This window comes from Sus scrofa, chromosome 13 (genome assembly GCF_000003025.6).
Source record: "Sus scrofa isolate TJ Tabasco breed Duroc chromosome 13, Sscrofa11.1, whole genome shotgun sequence".
Classification (NCBI taxonomy): Eukaryota; Metazoa; Chordata; class Mammalia; order Artiodactyla; family Suidae; genus Sus; species Sus scrofa.
In genome coordinates, this window is record NC_010455.5 from 13,908,244 (window position 1) to 13,924,897 (window position 16,654).

At 39.5% G+C, this 16,654-nt stretch overlaps 1 protein-coding gene across 6 annotated transcripts in view; it reads right to left on the reverse strand.

The window, feature by feature from the left end:
- Positions 1-16,654, reverse strand: part of NEK10 (NIMA related kinase 10) — a 180,719-nt gene that overhangs the window by 157,066 nt on the left and 6,999 nt on the right. For all 6 annotated transcript variants that reach the window (XM_021071459.1, XM_021071458.1, XM_021071460.1 and 3 more), the window contains exons 2-3: positions 3,414-3,537; positions 3,087-3,147 (exon numbers count right to left, since the gene is read on the reverse strand). In XM_021071459.1, the coding sequence (XP_020927118.1) occupies positions 3,087-3,147; positions 3,414-3,487 (135 nt within the window). In that variant the 5' untranslated portion in view covers positions 3,488-3,537. The remainder of the gene's footprint in view (positions 1-3,086; positions 3,148-3,413; positions 3,538-16,654) is intronic.

Genomic DNA, 16,654 nt, shown 5'->3' on the forward strand with positions numbered 1-16,654 from the left:
CAAAAGTCCAGGACTAGACAGGTTCATAGAGGAACTCTACCAAACATATGAGGAAGAGCTAATGCCTCAATCCACTCCCAAATATTGAAGAGGAGGGAACATTCCCAAATTCATTTTACAAGGCCACCACTATTCCGATACCAAAACTGAAGGCACTAAAAAAAAAAAATAAAAAAAAAAATTACAGGCCAACATCTCTGACGAATATAGATGAAAAAATTCTCAAGAAAATATCAGCAAACTGATTCACCAATATATAAAAGGGTCATACACCATGATCAAGTTGGATTTATTCCAGGGTCACATGGATGATACAATATCCTCAAATCAATCAAAGTGATACACCCCATTAAAAAAAGGAAGGCTAAAAATTACATAATCTTCTCAAGAGACTCAAAAAAAGCATCTAACAAAATTCAACAGTCATTCATGATAAAAAAAAAAACTCTCAACAAATTTGGTGTAGGGAACATATATCAACATAATCAAGGCTGCATATGGCAAACCCACACCAAACATCATACTCAATGGTGAAAAGATGAAAGTGTTCCCTCTAAAATCAGGAACAAGACAAGGATGCCTACTCTCCTCACTTCTATTTAACACAGTAATAGAAGTCCTAGACACAGCAATTAGGTAAGAAAAAGAAACAAAAGGCATCTAAGGCATCTGAATTGTAAGAGAAGTAAAACTCACTATTTGCAGATATCATGATACTAAATATATAAAAACCTAAAGTCTCCACCCCAAAACTATTAGAACTAATAAATTAATTCAGTAAATTTGCAAGATAAAGGATTAATATACAAACGTTTATTACTTTTCCATACAGTAACAATGAACTATCAGAAAGAGAAAGCAAGAAAACAATCCCAATTGCATCGAAAAGAATAAAATATCTAGAAATAAACTTAACTAAGGAGGTGAAAGACCTATACTCTGAAAACCATAAGATACTGATGAAAAAAAAAACTGGAGATGACACAAACAAATGAAAAGATATTCTGTGTTCATAGAATGGAAGAATTGGTATTGCTAAAATGTCCATATTTACCCCATCTACAGACTTAATGAGATCCTTCTCAAAATACCTCTGATATTTTTCACATAACTAGAACAAATAATCCTAAAATTTGTATGGAATCACAAAAAAAAAAAAACCTACAAAGCAAATCAATCTTAAGAAAAAAAGAACAAAGCTGGAGGTATCACACTCCCTGACTTCAGACTATACTACAAAGCTTCAAGTAATCCAAAGAGTATGGTACTAGCCTTAAAACTGACACATAGATCAAAGGAAGAGAATAGAAAGTCCAGAAAAAACCTCACACAATTATGGTCAATTAATCTATGACAAAGGAGGCAAGAATATACAATGGAGAAAAGACAATCTCTTCAGTATGTGGTGCTAGGAAAACCGAACATGCAAAACAGTGAAATTATCACATTTTTTCCTACCATATATGGAAATAAACTCAAAATGGTTTAAAAATATAAATGTAAGACCAAAAACCATAAAACTCCTAGAAGAAAACATAGGCAGAATACTCTGACATAAATTGTGGCAATATTTTTTTGGATCTATCTCCTAACGTAAAGGAAACAAAAGAAAAAATAAACAAAAGGAATCTAATTAAACTTAAAGGCTTTTGCACAGCAAAGGAAACCATCAACGTAATGAAAAGACAACCTATTGAATGGAAGAAAATAGTTGCCAATGATATGACCAATAAGGAGTTAATAGCCAAAATATGTAAATAACTCACACAATACCAAAAAAAAATCCTAATTAAAAAATGGGCAGAACTAAATAGACATTTTTTCAAAGGAGGTATTTGGATGACCAACAGGCACATGAAAAGATGTGCCTTGCTAATCATCAGGGAATGCATATCAAAACCACAATAGGATATCAAGTCACTCTTGGAGTAACTATCATCAAAAAGATAACAACGAATGTTGAAAGGGATGTGGAGAAAAGGGAACACTAATAACTCTGTTAGCAGGAATTTAAACTGATATAGCCACTGTGGAAAACAGTGTGGAGGTTCCTCAAAAAACTAAAGATAGAACTACCATCCAGATATTCCATTCCCAAGTATACATCCAAAGAAAATGAAAACACTAATTCAAAAAGTTACATCAACCTCAATGTTGATAGCAGATTACTTACAACAGTCATTGATATGGAAGCAACCTACGTGCCCATCAACAGACTAACGCTAGAAGACTGAGAAATACACACTACTATATATAAAGTAAATAATAAGCTACAAGGATATATTATACAGCATGGGGAACATAGGTAAATATAATAACTATAAATTGAGCATAATCTTAAAAAGATTGAATCACTATGTTGTACAGCTGAAACCTATATAATATTGTAAATCAACTATATACCAATGAAAGTTTTTTAAATGCCATAGTTCTCTTGTTTTCCTTATTATTAGCATTTCTCTGTTAGTCCCAAAGCTCCATGGATGGCCTCTGTTCTCAGGACTCACCAAAATCTTACAGAAACTAAACCAAAAAGAAACATTTAGAGATAAAATTAAAGTGGTGGTAACATTCTTTCTCTGTCTACTAAAAAAATTAAAATGCTATTATGAAAACCACCAACACTTATTCCTTTCCCCTCTTTTTGGTGAGATAACAGTTTGCAGCAAGCATCAAGAGTGGTACTATAGCAAGAGGGCAGCATGAGGAATGGGGAAGGAGAGAAGAGAGATGTGGTGAACAGAGTTTTGGAGAAATCAACATCCCAACAGCTCTGCAGAATCAAACATTGGGCATTCAATGTCATGTCTCTACTGAAGAACTTTGCCAGTTAGGACAGAGGGCCTTGAACAATGGATCAAATGAGGCCCAGGCATGAAAGGAAAAGAATGAAAAGGCTGTGGATGCAGGGTCTTGGCAGAAACTGAACCAGGTCTGAGAGACACAGCTGGATGAAGAAAGACAAAACAAGTGACAACAAAAGCAAAAGAGACAAATCCTTCATAAGACGGAATCCTTATGGAAATCCTTTGGAAACATGCAATTTCCCTGTCATTAATGCATGCAACATTCTTTGAAAACGCTACCTGTTGTTTGCTTGACTGAACGTTCAAAAGGCACCGAAGTCTTTTAAGATCCGAATAGTCCCTAGGAGAAAGAGTAACACAGTGTCAATCAACAGAAGCCTCTGGGTGAACTGATCCTGTCATCCACTGATAGTGTTGCCACTTGGGGGCCTACTTTTATAGACTGAAACAATACATGCTAAACATTTCATTAGAATTCTAGAAATGATCAAACATTTCAGTGAACAGTAGTTATCAAAGGTCTACTCTGTTTCTCAAAAGGCCATTGAATCTGGTTGGTGGTCACTGCCTGAGTTAATTATTAGGAAAGACTCAGGATGGAGTTACCTGGTGGTGGTTCCTTGTTGTTTTTTCTCAGTTGATTTTTCTGTGGTCTTCACTTTCTTGTCTTGATCAGGCATTGTAAAACATCAGTGCCCCAGAATTAACATCGTATTTCTTTCAAAGTAAACTGGAAGGAGAAATTTAAGTTGCATTAAGTGCTCCAAAATATTCTCAGTTAATGCTGGCAAAATTCACTTATAACATTTATTTAAATAGGCACAAATTAACATTTACTTCTAATACAATAATAAAAATGTTATATTAATGACATTTGCAATTTATCACTCAAAGTCCTTTGGATACATTTAGAGCATAGTTTATAATTATAATAGTGTATGACCCTACTCAATACTACAATTTTTGAGTCATTTTTTTAACCTTTGCTCTGTATCTTAATTTTTAAATTTATTTTATTGAAATATAGTTGATTTACAATGTTGTGTTAGTTCCTAGTGTACAGCAAAGTGATTCAGTCTGTTTTCCAACTATTTTGATAGTTTATCTAAGGATTGAAAAATGATTTTCACAGGGAGTTCCCTGGTAGAAGTTAAGGATCCAGCATTGTCACTGCTGTGGCTCAGGTCACTGTTGTGGCTTGGATTCCATCTCTGGCCCGAGAACTTCTGCATGACATGAGTGAGGCCAAAGAAAAACAAAAGAAAACAAAACAAAATGAAGAAAGATTTTCACAGTATAGTTATCATATTGTGACAAATAGCTGAGCTGGAATTAAGACTTGGGGACCAGGGCTCTCATCATAGATGCACACCAAGAAAAGCATCGTATCAATATTTTAGGACTTCGCCAAGGACCTGACACCACGGGTTCATTCTCTCTGCAAATATTTACTCATTGTGTACTATGTCCTCTCTCAGACTGAAAACTGCTAAAGGTAAAGCGGGCTGTTATAGGATGTATGATTCTATAACAAGCAAAGAAAAACACACTTAGGAATGTTAAACTATGTTTTGTGAGATAGTCAGATAGAGATCTGATTTAGCATCTGTTTAAAAGAAAGAAAGAAGAGGAAGTTCCCTGGTGGGGGGAGGAGTGGGGAGAAAGAGGAAGAATGATCTGTACATAATTTTTCAAAAGCAAAAGATCCAAGCACTTTTTATATATAAACATTAAAATTCCCCAAAAGTTCTAAAACAAATGGAAATCCAGTCAAAATAAATATAACCTAAGTTTACTTTTCCCTCGAGGGACAATTTCACATAGACACACTGGCCTGTCATCTTCAAATTCCATTCAAACCACAGCTCCAGACTGTTTTATAAATAGGACATGAAAACCACAGTTATTAGCACATGAAAATGTGTGGAAAAGCTCACAGGCTTCTGATGCTGGAAGATCACATCCACCACAATCAAACCCTGCTAAACGCCCTGTCTTATTCCCTTGTTTAAGCTCTGTGATTTTATGGACCCGGTGTGTGAACAGGAAATAATCGCCTAATAGTTTTATCAGTTTAAGATTAGCTTCTACTCTGTGAACTGGAAGAGTGAAAATAGATAACTCTCTGGAAATGTTTCACTTAATTAAGCAGCAAACAAATTCACCAGAATCAGAAGAAGCAGGCAATTGTCTTGAGCATAAAAATCAAAATCATTTCCACAGGATAGCTGTTAAAATGGAAACTATTCCGAAAAAAAACTTCAAGAAGTTGGAAATACCATAAAATATTGAATTTGACTTCATCTTTAATTTACAAAAATGATTACGCTATATATACCAAAGGCTATAATTCAAAACCGGTGTTGAGGGGAGGGGTGAGGGAAGGGTAGTTCATATCTTAAGCCATTTCGTAGACGCAAACAACTTTCTGAGGACATGTTCCCCAGAGGTCAAGCTAGGGCAAGAGCCCTACAGGGTAGAGTTTCCCTCACCGCCAACATCCAAAGCTGAGGGAGGACCCTGAGGGAGGTCTTAGCCCCCACTGAGACCCAGCAGGATTTATGGAGACTCCGGGCGCAGGCAGATCCCTCCCCCATATCCTCAGCTGTGGCGCCTGATACGAAGATAACATAATATGTTGCACATTTCCTGAGCTGTTTCAAAGATACTAAAATCCCCATCAAAAGGAAGAAATTAACTACTCGATGATCAAAGCTCCCAGACCTACTAGCGTCTAAGGATTGATAATGTGAACCCCTTGTGACCCTGTTCTGGTACCTCGTCATCAGCCAATCAGAATTGTGCACGAGTTGATCACATGACCTGTTTCTCCAGCCCCACCCCTCAACCTGCCTTAAAAAAAATGCTTGGCTGAAACTCTTTTCAGGAGTTCAGACATTTTCAGCACCAGCTTGCTGGACTCCTAGCTTGTTTCTGCAGTCAACACTGTACTTTCTTTCTCCACAACTCAGTGTCAGAAGATTGGCAGGGCAAGGGACCCCAATTTGGTTTGGTGACACAGGCACGGCTAACTGAAGGCAAAGAGACTCTGAGAGCTTGAAAGGAGTCCTCCCCAAACAGACCCAGGCACTGGCTGTTAGAAGTATGAGAACTTGGAAGCCAATACCCAGGGCACACAAATGGTCCTTAGGGATGGGGGCTCCATGGATGCCTGTGTCACCCAGGGAAGAGCTGTGGGTGATGGGGATGCAGGGGTCCTGGCTGCGGAAAGAGTAAAATTTCCTTCTGCCCCTGACTGCTCTGAGCTCTTCTGTTGGTTCCCTCTTCACTAGCCCATTTTGGCCCATGAACAGATAGCTCACGCTACCCAAAAGCTTGTGCCCTTGCCACCTGCATCCCGTCCCTACAATTAGGCCAGGTCATTCAGTCTCAGCTCAGACTCCCCTCAGTGCTCAGGACTCCTCTGCAACCCATTCACCCCCACACTCTCACCCTGTTTTATCTCCCTGTGGGGCTCATCATCTCAGAATAACTCCTATCCATTCATTGGTTTCCTTGCACTAGATCATAAACCCCATTTGGATAGAGACTGTGTCTGTCTTTTTCCACAAATAAATCCCCCCACAGAGAACAGCAAATGGCACAGGGTGGCACAGGGCGAACTCATAAAAATTTTTGAGTTTTATATGAACCCAAAAATTATTTGTGTCACAATCTGAAAGGAGTGGCTCAGGTATTTTTTTTTTTTACCAAAGTTTATGAATTATTAGCTTTTTAACAATTACTTAGTTTTAGGCTTAGAGCCCCCTTTCAAAATAGGAGAGAAAGGGGCAGGGCACAATCTTTTAAAAAAGAGATACAGCCTCTGAGGACACAACAAAAACTGGTTAGCACCAGTGAGGTCCAAGACAGCAGAAGATTTAACATCCAGTGGCCTTTGAGTTTCATTATGCACTCACCATAATACACTAGCATCTAAGTGACACACCCACAGGTGTCAGGACAGTTCCGAGGCTGACCAAAGCAAAAAATGGGTGGTGCCCTAATTCCTGGAAATCCCACCCCTCCCCCAAAATAACTGGAATAATCCTGCCACTCTTTAACCTATGAAATTACCCAGCCCATAAACATTCACCTCCCCATATTTCTGGGCTGCTCTCTCACCTTCTGAGACAGCCCATACTGTCTCAATAAATCTACTTCTTACCTATCACTTTGCCTCTCACTGAATTCTTTCTGCACTGGGACATAAAAAAACCTAAACCTCAGTAAGTCCTGAGACCAGCTATGTGAGTTTTTTCTTTTCTTTTGGTTTTTAGGGCTGCACCTATGGCATCTGGAAGTTCCCAGGCTAGGGGTCCAATCGGAGCTGTAGCTGCCAGCATACGCCACAGTCATGGCAATGCCAGATCTGAGCCACATCTGCAACCTACACCACAGTTCATGGCAAGGTCAAATCATTAACCCACTGAGTGAGGCCAGGGATTGAACCCACATCCTCATGGATACTAGTTGGGTTCTTGACCTGCTGAGCCACAATGGGAACTCCAGCTGTGTGATTTTAATTAGAAGAAATGGGTTTAAATCTCAATGTAGGTTTTGGCGTAGTTTGAGTCCTAGTCCATGGGTTCAAGTCCCTGGCCTAGATAACTGAGGTCTCTCCTTTCAAATAACACTATTGCTTTCACAGCAACCCTGGATGTTTCTCTGAGAACCACTGCCCTAAGCACAGAGCCTGAAGGACTAAGCCAGTAGGTATCAATTCTGGGGCAACCAAGGGAGGTAAGAGAGAGCCTGGGAGGGGAGGACCTTGGCCAAGCAGTGTTGGCTTGAATGTGGATTGTCCACTTAACTCAAGGATCCTACTTCTCTGGGGTTCTCTGTACAGTCTCATTTGGAAAAAAAAAAAAAAAAAAAAAAAAAAAAAAAAAAAAAAGATACAACCGCTAAAAATAAAAATAGAAAATCACTTATTTTCTAACACTTATTTTATAGATGTGATGAGGCCAAAGAGATTACAATACTTGCTGTACAAACACTTGTATTCTTCTGGGCATTTTTCTTTGATTCTAAATGAAAAAGGTGAAATTTAATTTTGGGGTTTTTTTTTTCAATATTTTTTCTTAAAAAAAAAGAAGTGGGCACAGAAGTGAAAGATTAGATATAAAATTCAAATGAATGTTACTTTAAGAACAGAAATTTTCAGTATCTTTCCTTTGTGCATGTCAGTCATGGAATCCAGAACTATCTCAGATGGGAGACGGAAGATCTCTCCAAACCTCACAGGATGACCAAACGGATTGGTATTTACAGTCCTCATCAAGTACAGACATAATCACCATTCTGACTCATTGTTGAATTTTTTAATTCATTTTTAAAAAGAAACTCTTGTAAGTAATTCCTATCTCCTGTTGTCATCTGAAGTTTGGGTTAACACTAAAAGGAAGTCCCCAGAGATACACACCTCATTTACTTGAGATCTCTTGGTAATTGCAGGGTAAGCACATATGACAGGAAGATATCCATGCCATGGTACAATTAACTAATTGTAATTAATCTAAATTGTGTGATATAAATGCACTAAGTAACATGGCAAGTATTTGTGATATGGTTTTCAGATTCTCTGCCCATTAGCTACTCAAGAGATCCTTAAATGGCCTCATCTTTACTAAAGATAAAACAGAAAATCACTTGTGTCATTTGGGGAAAACAGCTTCAAATCCCACAGAAACCTGTTTTTCCTTCTAATCACTTAGGTTGCATCTTTGTAAATATTCCATTTTATTTATTGCATTTACTAATGGTTGAAAAAAAAAAGCACGGAGAATATAATAATGAGAGTTTGGCACAAATAAGGAAAATTATCTTTTTGCCACATCTGGTTTATTATTTTTTAAAAAGACACTAAAATAAATTGTTATGAACCCTGCCATGAAAAGAAACTAGAACCTGTTATACCAGCAACAGGGAGTCCTTAATTCCTTGGCTGAATTATGGCTGATCTCCGTGTTAGATGTCTTAAGTGCAGTTCTGTCTATACTCAAGTAGGCATTAAAGAAACTTAGAGAACTTTCAGTCCCACAAAGAGCAGAAAATGCAAAATTAAAAAAATAATTCCTCTAATTCCTTTACTGTAGATATATTTTCTTAAAACACCTTCAAAATTTGAAAAAAAAAAGTGATTAAAATTAAGATATAATTGGGAGTTCCCTGGTGGCTCAGCAGGTTAAGGATCCAGAATACTGTGGCTCAGGTTCAATCCCTGGCCCAGGAACTTATGCATGCCATGGGCATAACCTCCCCAAAAAAGGATATAATTAACATAGAGCAACTAGAAATAAGAAAAATGTGTTAAAATGTATTGATTAAATGTTGTTTTCTCAGTCTTGAGAACTACCATGGTGATGCAAGTGGCTTACCTTAGGGGAAGCTGACTGGAGAGTATTTGGAAACTCTCTGTACTATTTTTGCAAGCTTTTCTACAACTCTCAAGTTAATTCAAAATAAACACTTAAAAGTGCCTTGGCCACTTGAGCAGTCAAAGTAAAGTGCTCTGAGTACAGAGAAGGAGTTTCTTTTTATAAAGAATAATTGCACTTAATCTCACAGATATAAATGCTTGGTCTTTTCAAGTTGGTTGTGTTTTAGAAAACTATAAATCCTACACAGAAAATGTCAAGTTACATTGGAAATGGCTAAATCATGCAAATACGTGATAAGATCATTAATCCCTCCAAAACCAAGTTGGAGGAGGGTGTTGAGGGGAAGAGGTTGGATTTTTGTTTTGTCTACAGAAGAGGTAATTTTCTTTGGCTTGGGGTTGCCATGCTTTTTGAAAATTACCCATATTGTAAGAAGGTAAGGGATAAGCAGCTTCTGCTTCTGATTTCACAGCTACTTGAAAATACTATGTATGGTCCCACTATTATTAGAGCTTGTAAATCTCTAAAGGAAAAGGACAAATCACTGGAAAATAAAACACACACACACACACACTTTAAAAGTAAGTAATCAAAATTCAAGCAACTCCTATAAGAAGCATGACTTTTTATTGCTCAAAAAGGGAGTCTGATTCTCTGAACCATAGGCTTGATTTTATTCCATATATCACATTGCTATTGTTCTTCAATGGGAAATACATGTAGAGCTAACAGAACAGATAGTTAGTTCAAGAAAGAACCTCCCAGAGCATTTAGTATTAGAGGTCTATTGCCTTCCAGGCCCAGGAACACCACTAAAGGAATGATAGGTGCAAAGTAGATGACCGAGCAGTGATGCCTAAGAAGGTACACTCTCCCTAAAGGGGCTCAAAAGCACACATTAAAAATGAAGCAATGGTTGAAGATTGCTCAGTATTTGGTTGTAATTTTGTTGTTTTTAGGACGTAAGTTGAGCTCCAGTCCCTCTATACCGCCATCTTAATCTTGTAAAGCTTAAAGTCTTTGAGACACTAAAATACTTGTGAAAAACCAAGTGGAGCAACAGTTGGAAATTCGAGTTTAATGATGTTATTCTGCAACTTTAGGCAAATCACCATCTCAGATCATCACAATTTAGTTTTCCTATCAACCCCATCCCTAAGGAGTCACTGGCAAGGTCACCAGCTGGCTTGTGTATCCGAATTGTCTGGCCTGTTTATTTTCCATTAGGAAACCATGTGTAATGGTCCTGAGTTTGAACATAACTGGGTAATGAGAATGTCACTAGAATGTAACTATCCTTCAAAAAAAAATGAAGCAATGGATTGGGGTTTGGGAGATGGCCTATGCACACTATTGTACATGGACTAGATGGTCAACAGGGACGTACTGTCGAGCACCGGGAACTCTACTCAATATTCTGTGACAGATAACCTATGCAGGAAAAGAATTTGGAAAAGAATGGATGTGTATATGTATAAATGAATTACTTTGCTGTACAGCAGAAATTAACACATTATAAAGCAACTATACTTCAATAAAATTTTTAATTTTTTTAATGTAGTAAAACAAAACAAGATCCCAGCACAAGACAAAAACAAATAGATCTATGGATCCCCGGTTGCAGATCACAATTTAGTGCCCTTCACTGAATACGCAGGGACATTGAGGCTCAGAGAGATGAAATGTGTCCAAGGCCACACAGCACTTTTAGGTGTAGGAGGAAAACAGCCTGTTCACCTTCAGGGTCTAAATCTTAACAGCCAACTGAGAAGGAGATGGGAAAGAGAGAACTTGTTGACACTGGCCTTTAGCCCACGGCAAAGGGTGATACAGTAACAAGTGACGCTTGCATAACTCCACCTCCTGGCCCCTGGCACTTATAAATACCCATCCATTCACCCTGGTTCACTCATGTGAAATAGGTAGGTGGTGTATCTTCATATCATCATATGGTGCCAAACAAAGACACCTGCTACAGAACTGCCAATGGCAGAAGTGTCATCAGCTAAGGACAATTATTATCATGGCCCTAATCTCAAGTCAGCAGACTTGACACCTTCCTTAAACAAACTGTTTATACTTTTTTTGTGTGTCTTTTTTTTTGTCTTATTTTTAGGGCTACACCAACGGCATATGGAGGTTCCCAGGCTAGGGGTTTAATTGGAGCTTCAGCTGCCAGCCTACGCCAGATCCGAGCCACGTCTGTGATCTACACCACAGCTCACAGCAATGCCAGATCCTTAACCCACTGAGCGAAGGCCAGGGATCAAACCCACGTGGTGCCTAGTCGGATTTGTTTCCACTGCGCCACGACAGGAACTCCTGTTTATACTTTAAACAATCTTCTATGCTATGTTTAAACAAGCACTGAAGGGGTAAAAGGTTAAAAAATGATAGTAGTATCCTGTCTCCTACTTATTCCAATTTTTAGTGGGCACCTGCTATGTGTTAGACACACCTTTAAGAAGTTGCCTTAGGATTCTTCCAGTGAATACTAACCCAAGTTGGACTAAAAGCCCCGCTCCAAAGTCGACTAAGATATGCGGTAACAGACGCCATTATAATTTTTTATTTTCAAGCTTTATTCCTACTTCAACTCACATCTTTTGTGATAAAGGGAAATGCCTGCAGATATGAATGTAATTTCTCTGGATCCCCTCAACTGCCACTGTGATATGTCTGTGTTTATGCCTGGTGGGGCTGCTAATTCAAGTCTGCTCATGACACAGCTTATAGTACGTCTGTGTTAGAGCAAATTAACCAAAGACCCATGTATTAAGTGGTGATATTTTAAAGGAGAAAAATGTCCAGATGATATGAACAAAGAATTTATATGACTCAGTCAATGGAAATAGCAAAGTAGCACACAAAATTTCTCTTTACTCATTGACCTCCAAACATAGTATGATTACATTTGATTCTCTGCTTCTGTGTGAGAGAGAAAGGTGACAATGATATTCATTCACTCCTACAAGAAATAATCTTTGATCTCCTCATATGTGCCAGGCACTGAGGACACTGCACTGAATAAGACGTGGTAAAAAATATCTCCACCTTAAACTAGCCATCAGGGAAATAAAGTCATGATGATAACCAAGTATGGATTCAGCTCAACTCCCCAGACCTTCAAAGAATGAAGAGAACACTGGGTAAACATATCGATGTTCATAACAACTGGAGGCAATGAATTACTTTCTGAGCCATAAAATAAAATTGTTTTACCTAATAACATTTCATTTCAAGTGCATTTTTGATGTACTGTTCTGACTGTGCATAAGACACTACTGGACATTGTAAGAAAATCCATCCACGACCCATATATGTAGGAAATCCTAAGTATGTAGGTTAAACAACACGAAACTGCTGATATTGCACCTTAAAAAAAAATTCTATTTTAACATTTTTTTATTGAAGTCTAGTTGATTTACAATATTGTGTTAATATCTGCTATACAGTAAAGTGATTCAGCTATCTATCTATCCATCCATCCATCTATCCATCTATACACACATATACACTCTTCTTTTAAAAAATATTCTTTTCCATTATGGTTTATCATAGGACACTGACCAAAGTTCTCTGCTATACAGTGGGGCCTGGTAGTTTATCCCCTCGGTGTATAATAGCTTACATCTGCCAATCTCAACCTCCCAATCCACCCCTCCCCCAACCACCTTCCCTTTGGCAACCACACATCTATTTTCTATGTCTGTGAGTCTGTCTCTGTTTCATAGATAAGTTCATTTGTGTCATATTTTAGATTCCATATATAAATGATATCATGGTATTTGTCTTTCTCTTTCTGACATACATTACTTAGTATGATAATCTCTAGGTCCATCCATGTTGCTACAAATAGCATTATTTCATTTTTTATGGCTGAGTAGTATTCCATTGTGCGGCATATGGAGGTTCCCAGGCTAGGGGTCGAATCGGAGCTGTAGCCACCGGCCTACGCCAGAGCCACAGCAACGCGGGATCCGAGCCGCGTCTGCAACCTACACCACAGCTCACGGCAACTCCGGATGGTTAACCCACTGAGCAAGGGCAGGGACCGAACCCGCAACCTCATGGTTCCTAGTCGGATTTGCTAACCACTGCGCCATGACGGGAACTCCCCATATCTTCTTTATCCATCCTCTGTTGATGGACATTTAGTTTGCATCCCTGTCTTATCTACCATGAATAGTGCTGCTATGACCGTAGAGGTGCATGTATCTTTTCAAATTATGGCTTTTCTCTGGATGTATGCCCAGGAGTGGGATTGCTGATCATATGGTAAGTCTATCCTTAGTTTAAAGAGAATGAATTTCTTACGGGTCAGCCTTATATAAGGGATTAAATAAAATACCAGAAGTGTCAAAAAGCAGAGAAAATTAGTTTCCAAAGGAGACTATAAACTGAATGGATTTAAGGGAAAGGAAGAACAGTGTAGGCTGAAAAAAGAGCTAGGGAAAAGCTCACAAAGTGTGGGCATAAAGAAGGTCCAGAAGAGTGGGTAGGGTGGGAGAAGAAAGGGGTGTGAACAGAGGGATGGAGGCAGACCTGAGACGGGTTTGGGGAGACAGAGAGCAGAGGAGCTGGACTAGAACCAAGGCATCTGGAGAGAGGTGACCGATGGTGGCCTCCAAAAATATAAAGACAACTGGAACCAAAGAGTCTCAAGGGGTCTCCAATCTAGTACCACACTGGGCACAAACCTCAGGAAAATGACCTTTCCTCTTCCCTGTGCCCTTACTCATTTGCTCACTATTTTTCCACTCAGTGCGTTTCCTGTCTGTCCATTCCTCTCTGTCCTCACTGCCAGCACCCTCACCCACATCATCGCCCCCCTGAATCACAGTAACCTTTTTTTTTCTTTGCTAAGGCATGCAGCGGCTTGATGTGGGATCTCATTTCCCAGATCAGGGGTTGGACCTGGGCTGCAGAGTTGAAAATGCCAAATCCTAACCACTAGATCACCACCATCTATCAACTATACCAGATCAACTATTTCTAAGTGGACTCCCAACCTCCAGTCTCTGCCTCTTCTCAACAAGTCTGTTCTCCGCACAGCAACAAAGGGTACAAATTAGATCACTTGAGACTTCCCGAGCTTGCCATTTCTCTCATCATAAAAACAAAGCATATTGGAGTTCCCACTATGGTGTAACAGGATCAGTGGCATCTTGGGAGCGCTGGGACGCAGGTTCACTCCCTGGCCCAGCACAGTTGATTAAGGATCCTGCGTTACTGCAGCTGTGGCTTAGGTCGCAACTGCAGCTAAGATCTGATCCCTGGCCTGAGAACTCTGTAAGCTTCAGGGCAGCAAAAAAATGGGGGCTGGGGGAAGCATAAGGAGGCCAATGAGGTATCCCATGGGAGGAAGCCTCTGCCCCCCACCCACCATCAGCTCCACTCACACCTGGGCCCTGAGGCCCTGCCCCAAACCTGTTTCTCCTGGACTCCCAGGACTTTTCTTCCTGGACTCCAGGGCCAGATGAGTGCGGAAAGCCCTAGAAGGCTCATCCATCTCAACAAGTCTCCATTCTTTAAGGAAATTTTCACTGACCTCCTTAGAGGCATCACAGCCCAACTAGACACTGTCAATAAAAGGGGCAGATTCAGGCAATAATTCAATACATACACATATCTGTCTCCTTTAGTTTATGATCAGCTTATCAGGGATGGTGATGACAGTCAGTTTGCTCATCCCCAGTCTCCAGCACAGCCTTGCTAGTTTATAACAAAAGACGTATTCAGTAGGAGTTCCCTTGTGGCTCAGCAGGCTAAGGATCTGGCATTGTCATTGGAGTGACTTGGGTTGCTGCTGTGGCACAGGTTTGATCCCTGGCCTGGGAACTTCTACATGCCATGGCATGGATAACAAACAACCTGTTCTATAGCATATAGAACTCTACCTAGTATTCTGTGATAATCTATGTAGAAAAAAACCTGAAAAAGAATGGATATGTGTACATGTATAACTATTGTACAGCAAAATTATCACAGCATTGTAAATCAACTAAATTTCAATCAAACTTTTAATTTCTTTCTTTTTTTTTTTTTTTTTTTCTTTTTGTCTTTTTAGATCACATGCATGGCATATGGAAGTTCCCAGGCTAGGGGTAGAATCACGGCTGCAGCTGCTGGCCTATACCACAGCCACAGTAAAGCAGGATCCGAGCCAATCAAATTTTTAAAATTAAACATAATTTTTTTAAAGGAAGTATTCAGGGAGTTCCCGTCATGGCTCAGTGGTTAACGAATCCAACCAGGAACCATGAGATTGCCGGTTCGATCCCTGGCCTCGCTCAGTGGGTTAAGGACCAGCATTGCTGTGAGCTGTGGTGTAGGTTGCAGACGCGACTCAGATCCCATGTTGCTGTGGCTCTGGCGTAGGCCGGCAGCTACAGCTCTGATTTGAGCCCTAGCCTGGGAACTTCCATATGCCGTGGGTGTGGCCCTAGAAAAAGACAAAAAAAGAAAAGAAAAGAAAAGAAAAGAAAAGAAAAGAAAAGAAAAGTATTCAGTAAATGAATGCTGAATGAATAAATGAATGAATAAACAAATCCCAAGGGAAATGTGACTGGAAAGCTCCAGGTATAACGGGAGTGTCACTGTTTATAGATGGAGAATAAAGATCATGAAAAAAGTATCAGCAAATGAAAACTTTACCCTAGCTGACCAGCATTGAGTTATTACAAAAGGTGGATTTGATAAAAATCGGTTTACAAACACAAGGAAGCCACAAAGTAAAGCAGATACACTTGGAAGTTCCCTTGTGGTGCAGTGGGTTAAGGATCTGGTGTTGCCACAGTTGTGGCGCTGGCTGCAACTGCAGCACTGGTTCGATCCATGGCCAGGGAATTTCCACATGCCATGGCACAGTCAAAAAAAAAAAAAAAAAAATATATATATATATATATATATATATATATATATATGAAATACAGGCTATTTCAAGTATACAGGAATAGGGAGATAGAATTTCCTACAGGAAAGGTGAGTGTTCACATTCACATACACATGCAGGCATATTAAGGTTGGCGAAGGCTAACAGAGTTGGGAGTGTGAATGCTTCCTGTTACACCACTGGGATGCAGGGAGCAACAGTGGTGGAGAAGACCTGGTTTCCACTTGCCTGCTGAGCAACCTCAGAAAGTCCCTGGGCTCTCTGACTATAAGTTTCCTCATGTAGCAAAAAACAAAAATAATACTAACTCCCTTATCATATGGTAGTTGGGACTAGGTAGGCGAAACTCCTCTAAAATTGCCCATAGCTATCTATGCTGTGATTGAGACAGCTGTTATAATCATTGGTAATGTTACTCTTACTTCAGCTTGTAGAGCTTGTCATGCTTATTTTAAATCATCTGCCTATAGGAGTTTCCATTGTGGCTCAGCAATAACAAATTCAACTGGTAACCATGAGGATGCAGGCTCAATCCCTGGCCCCGTTCAGTGGATTAAGGATCTGGCGTC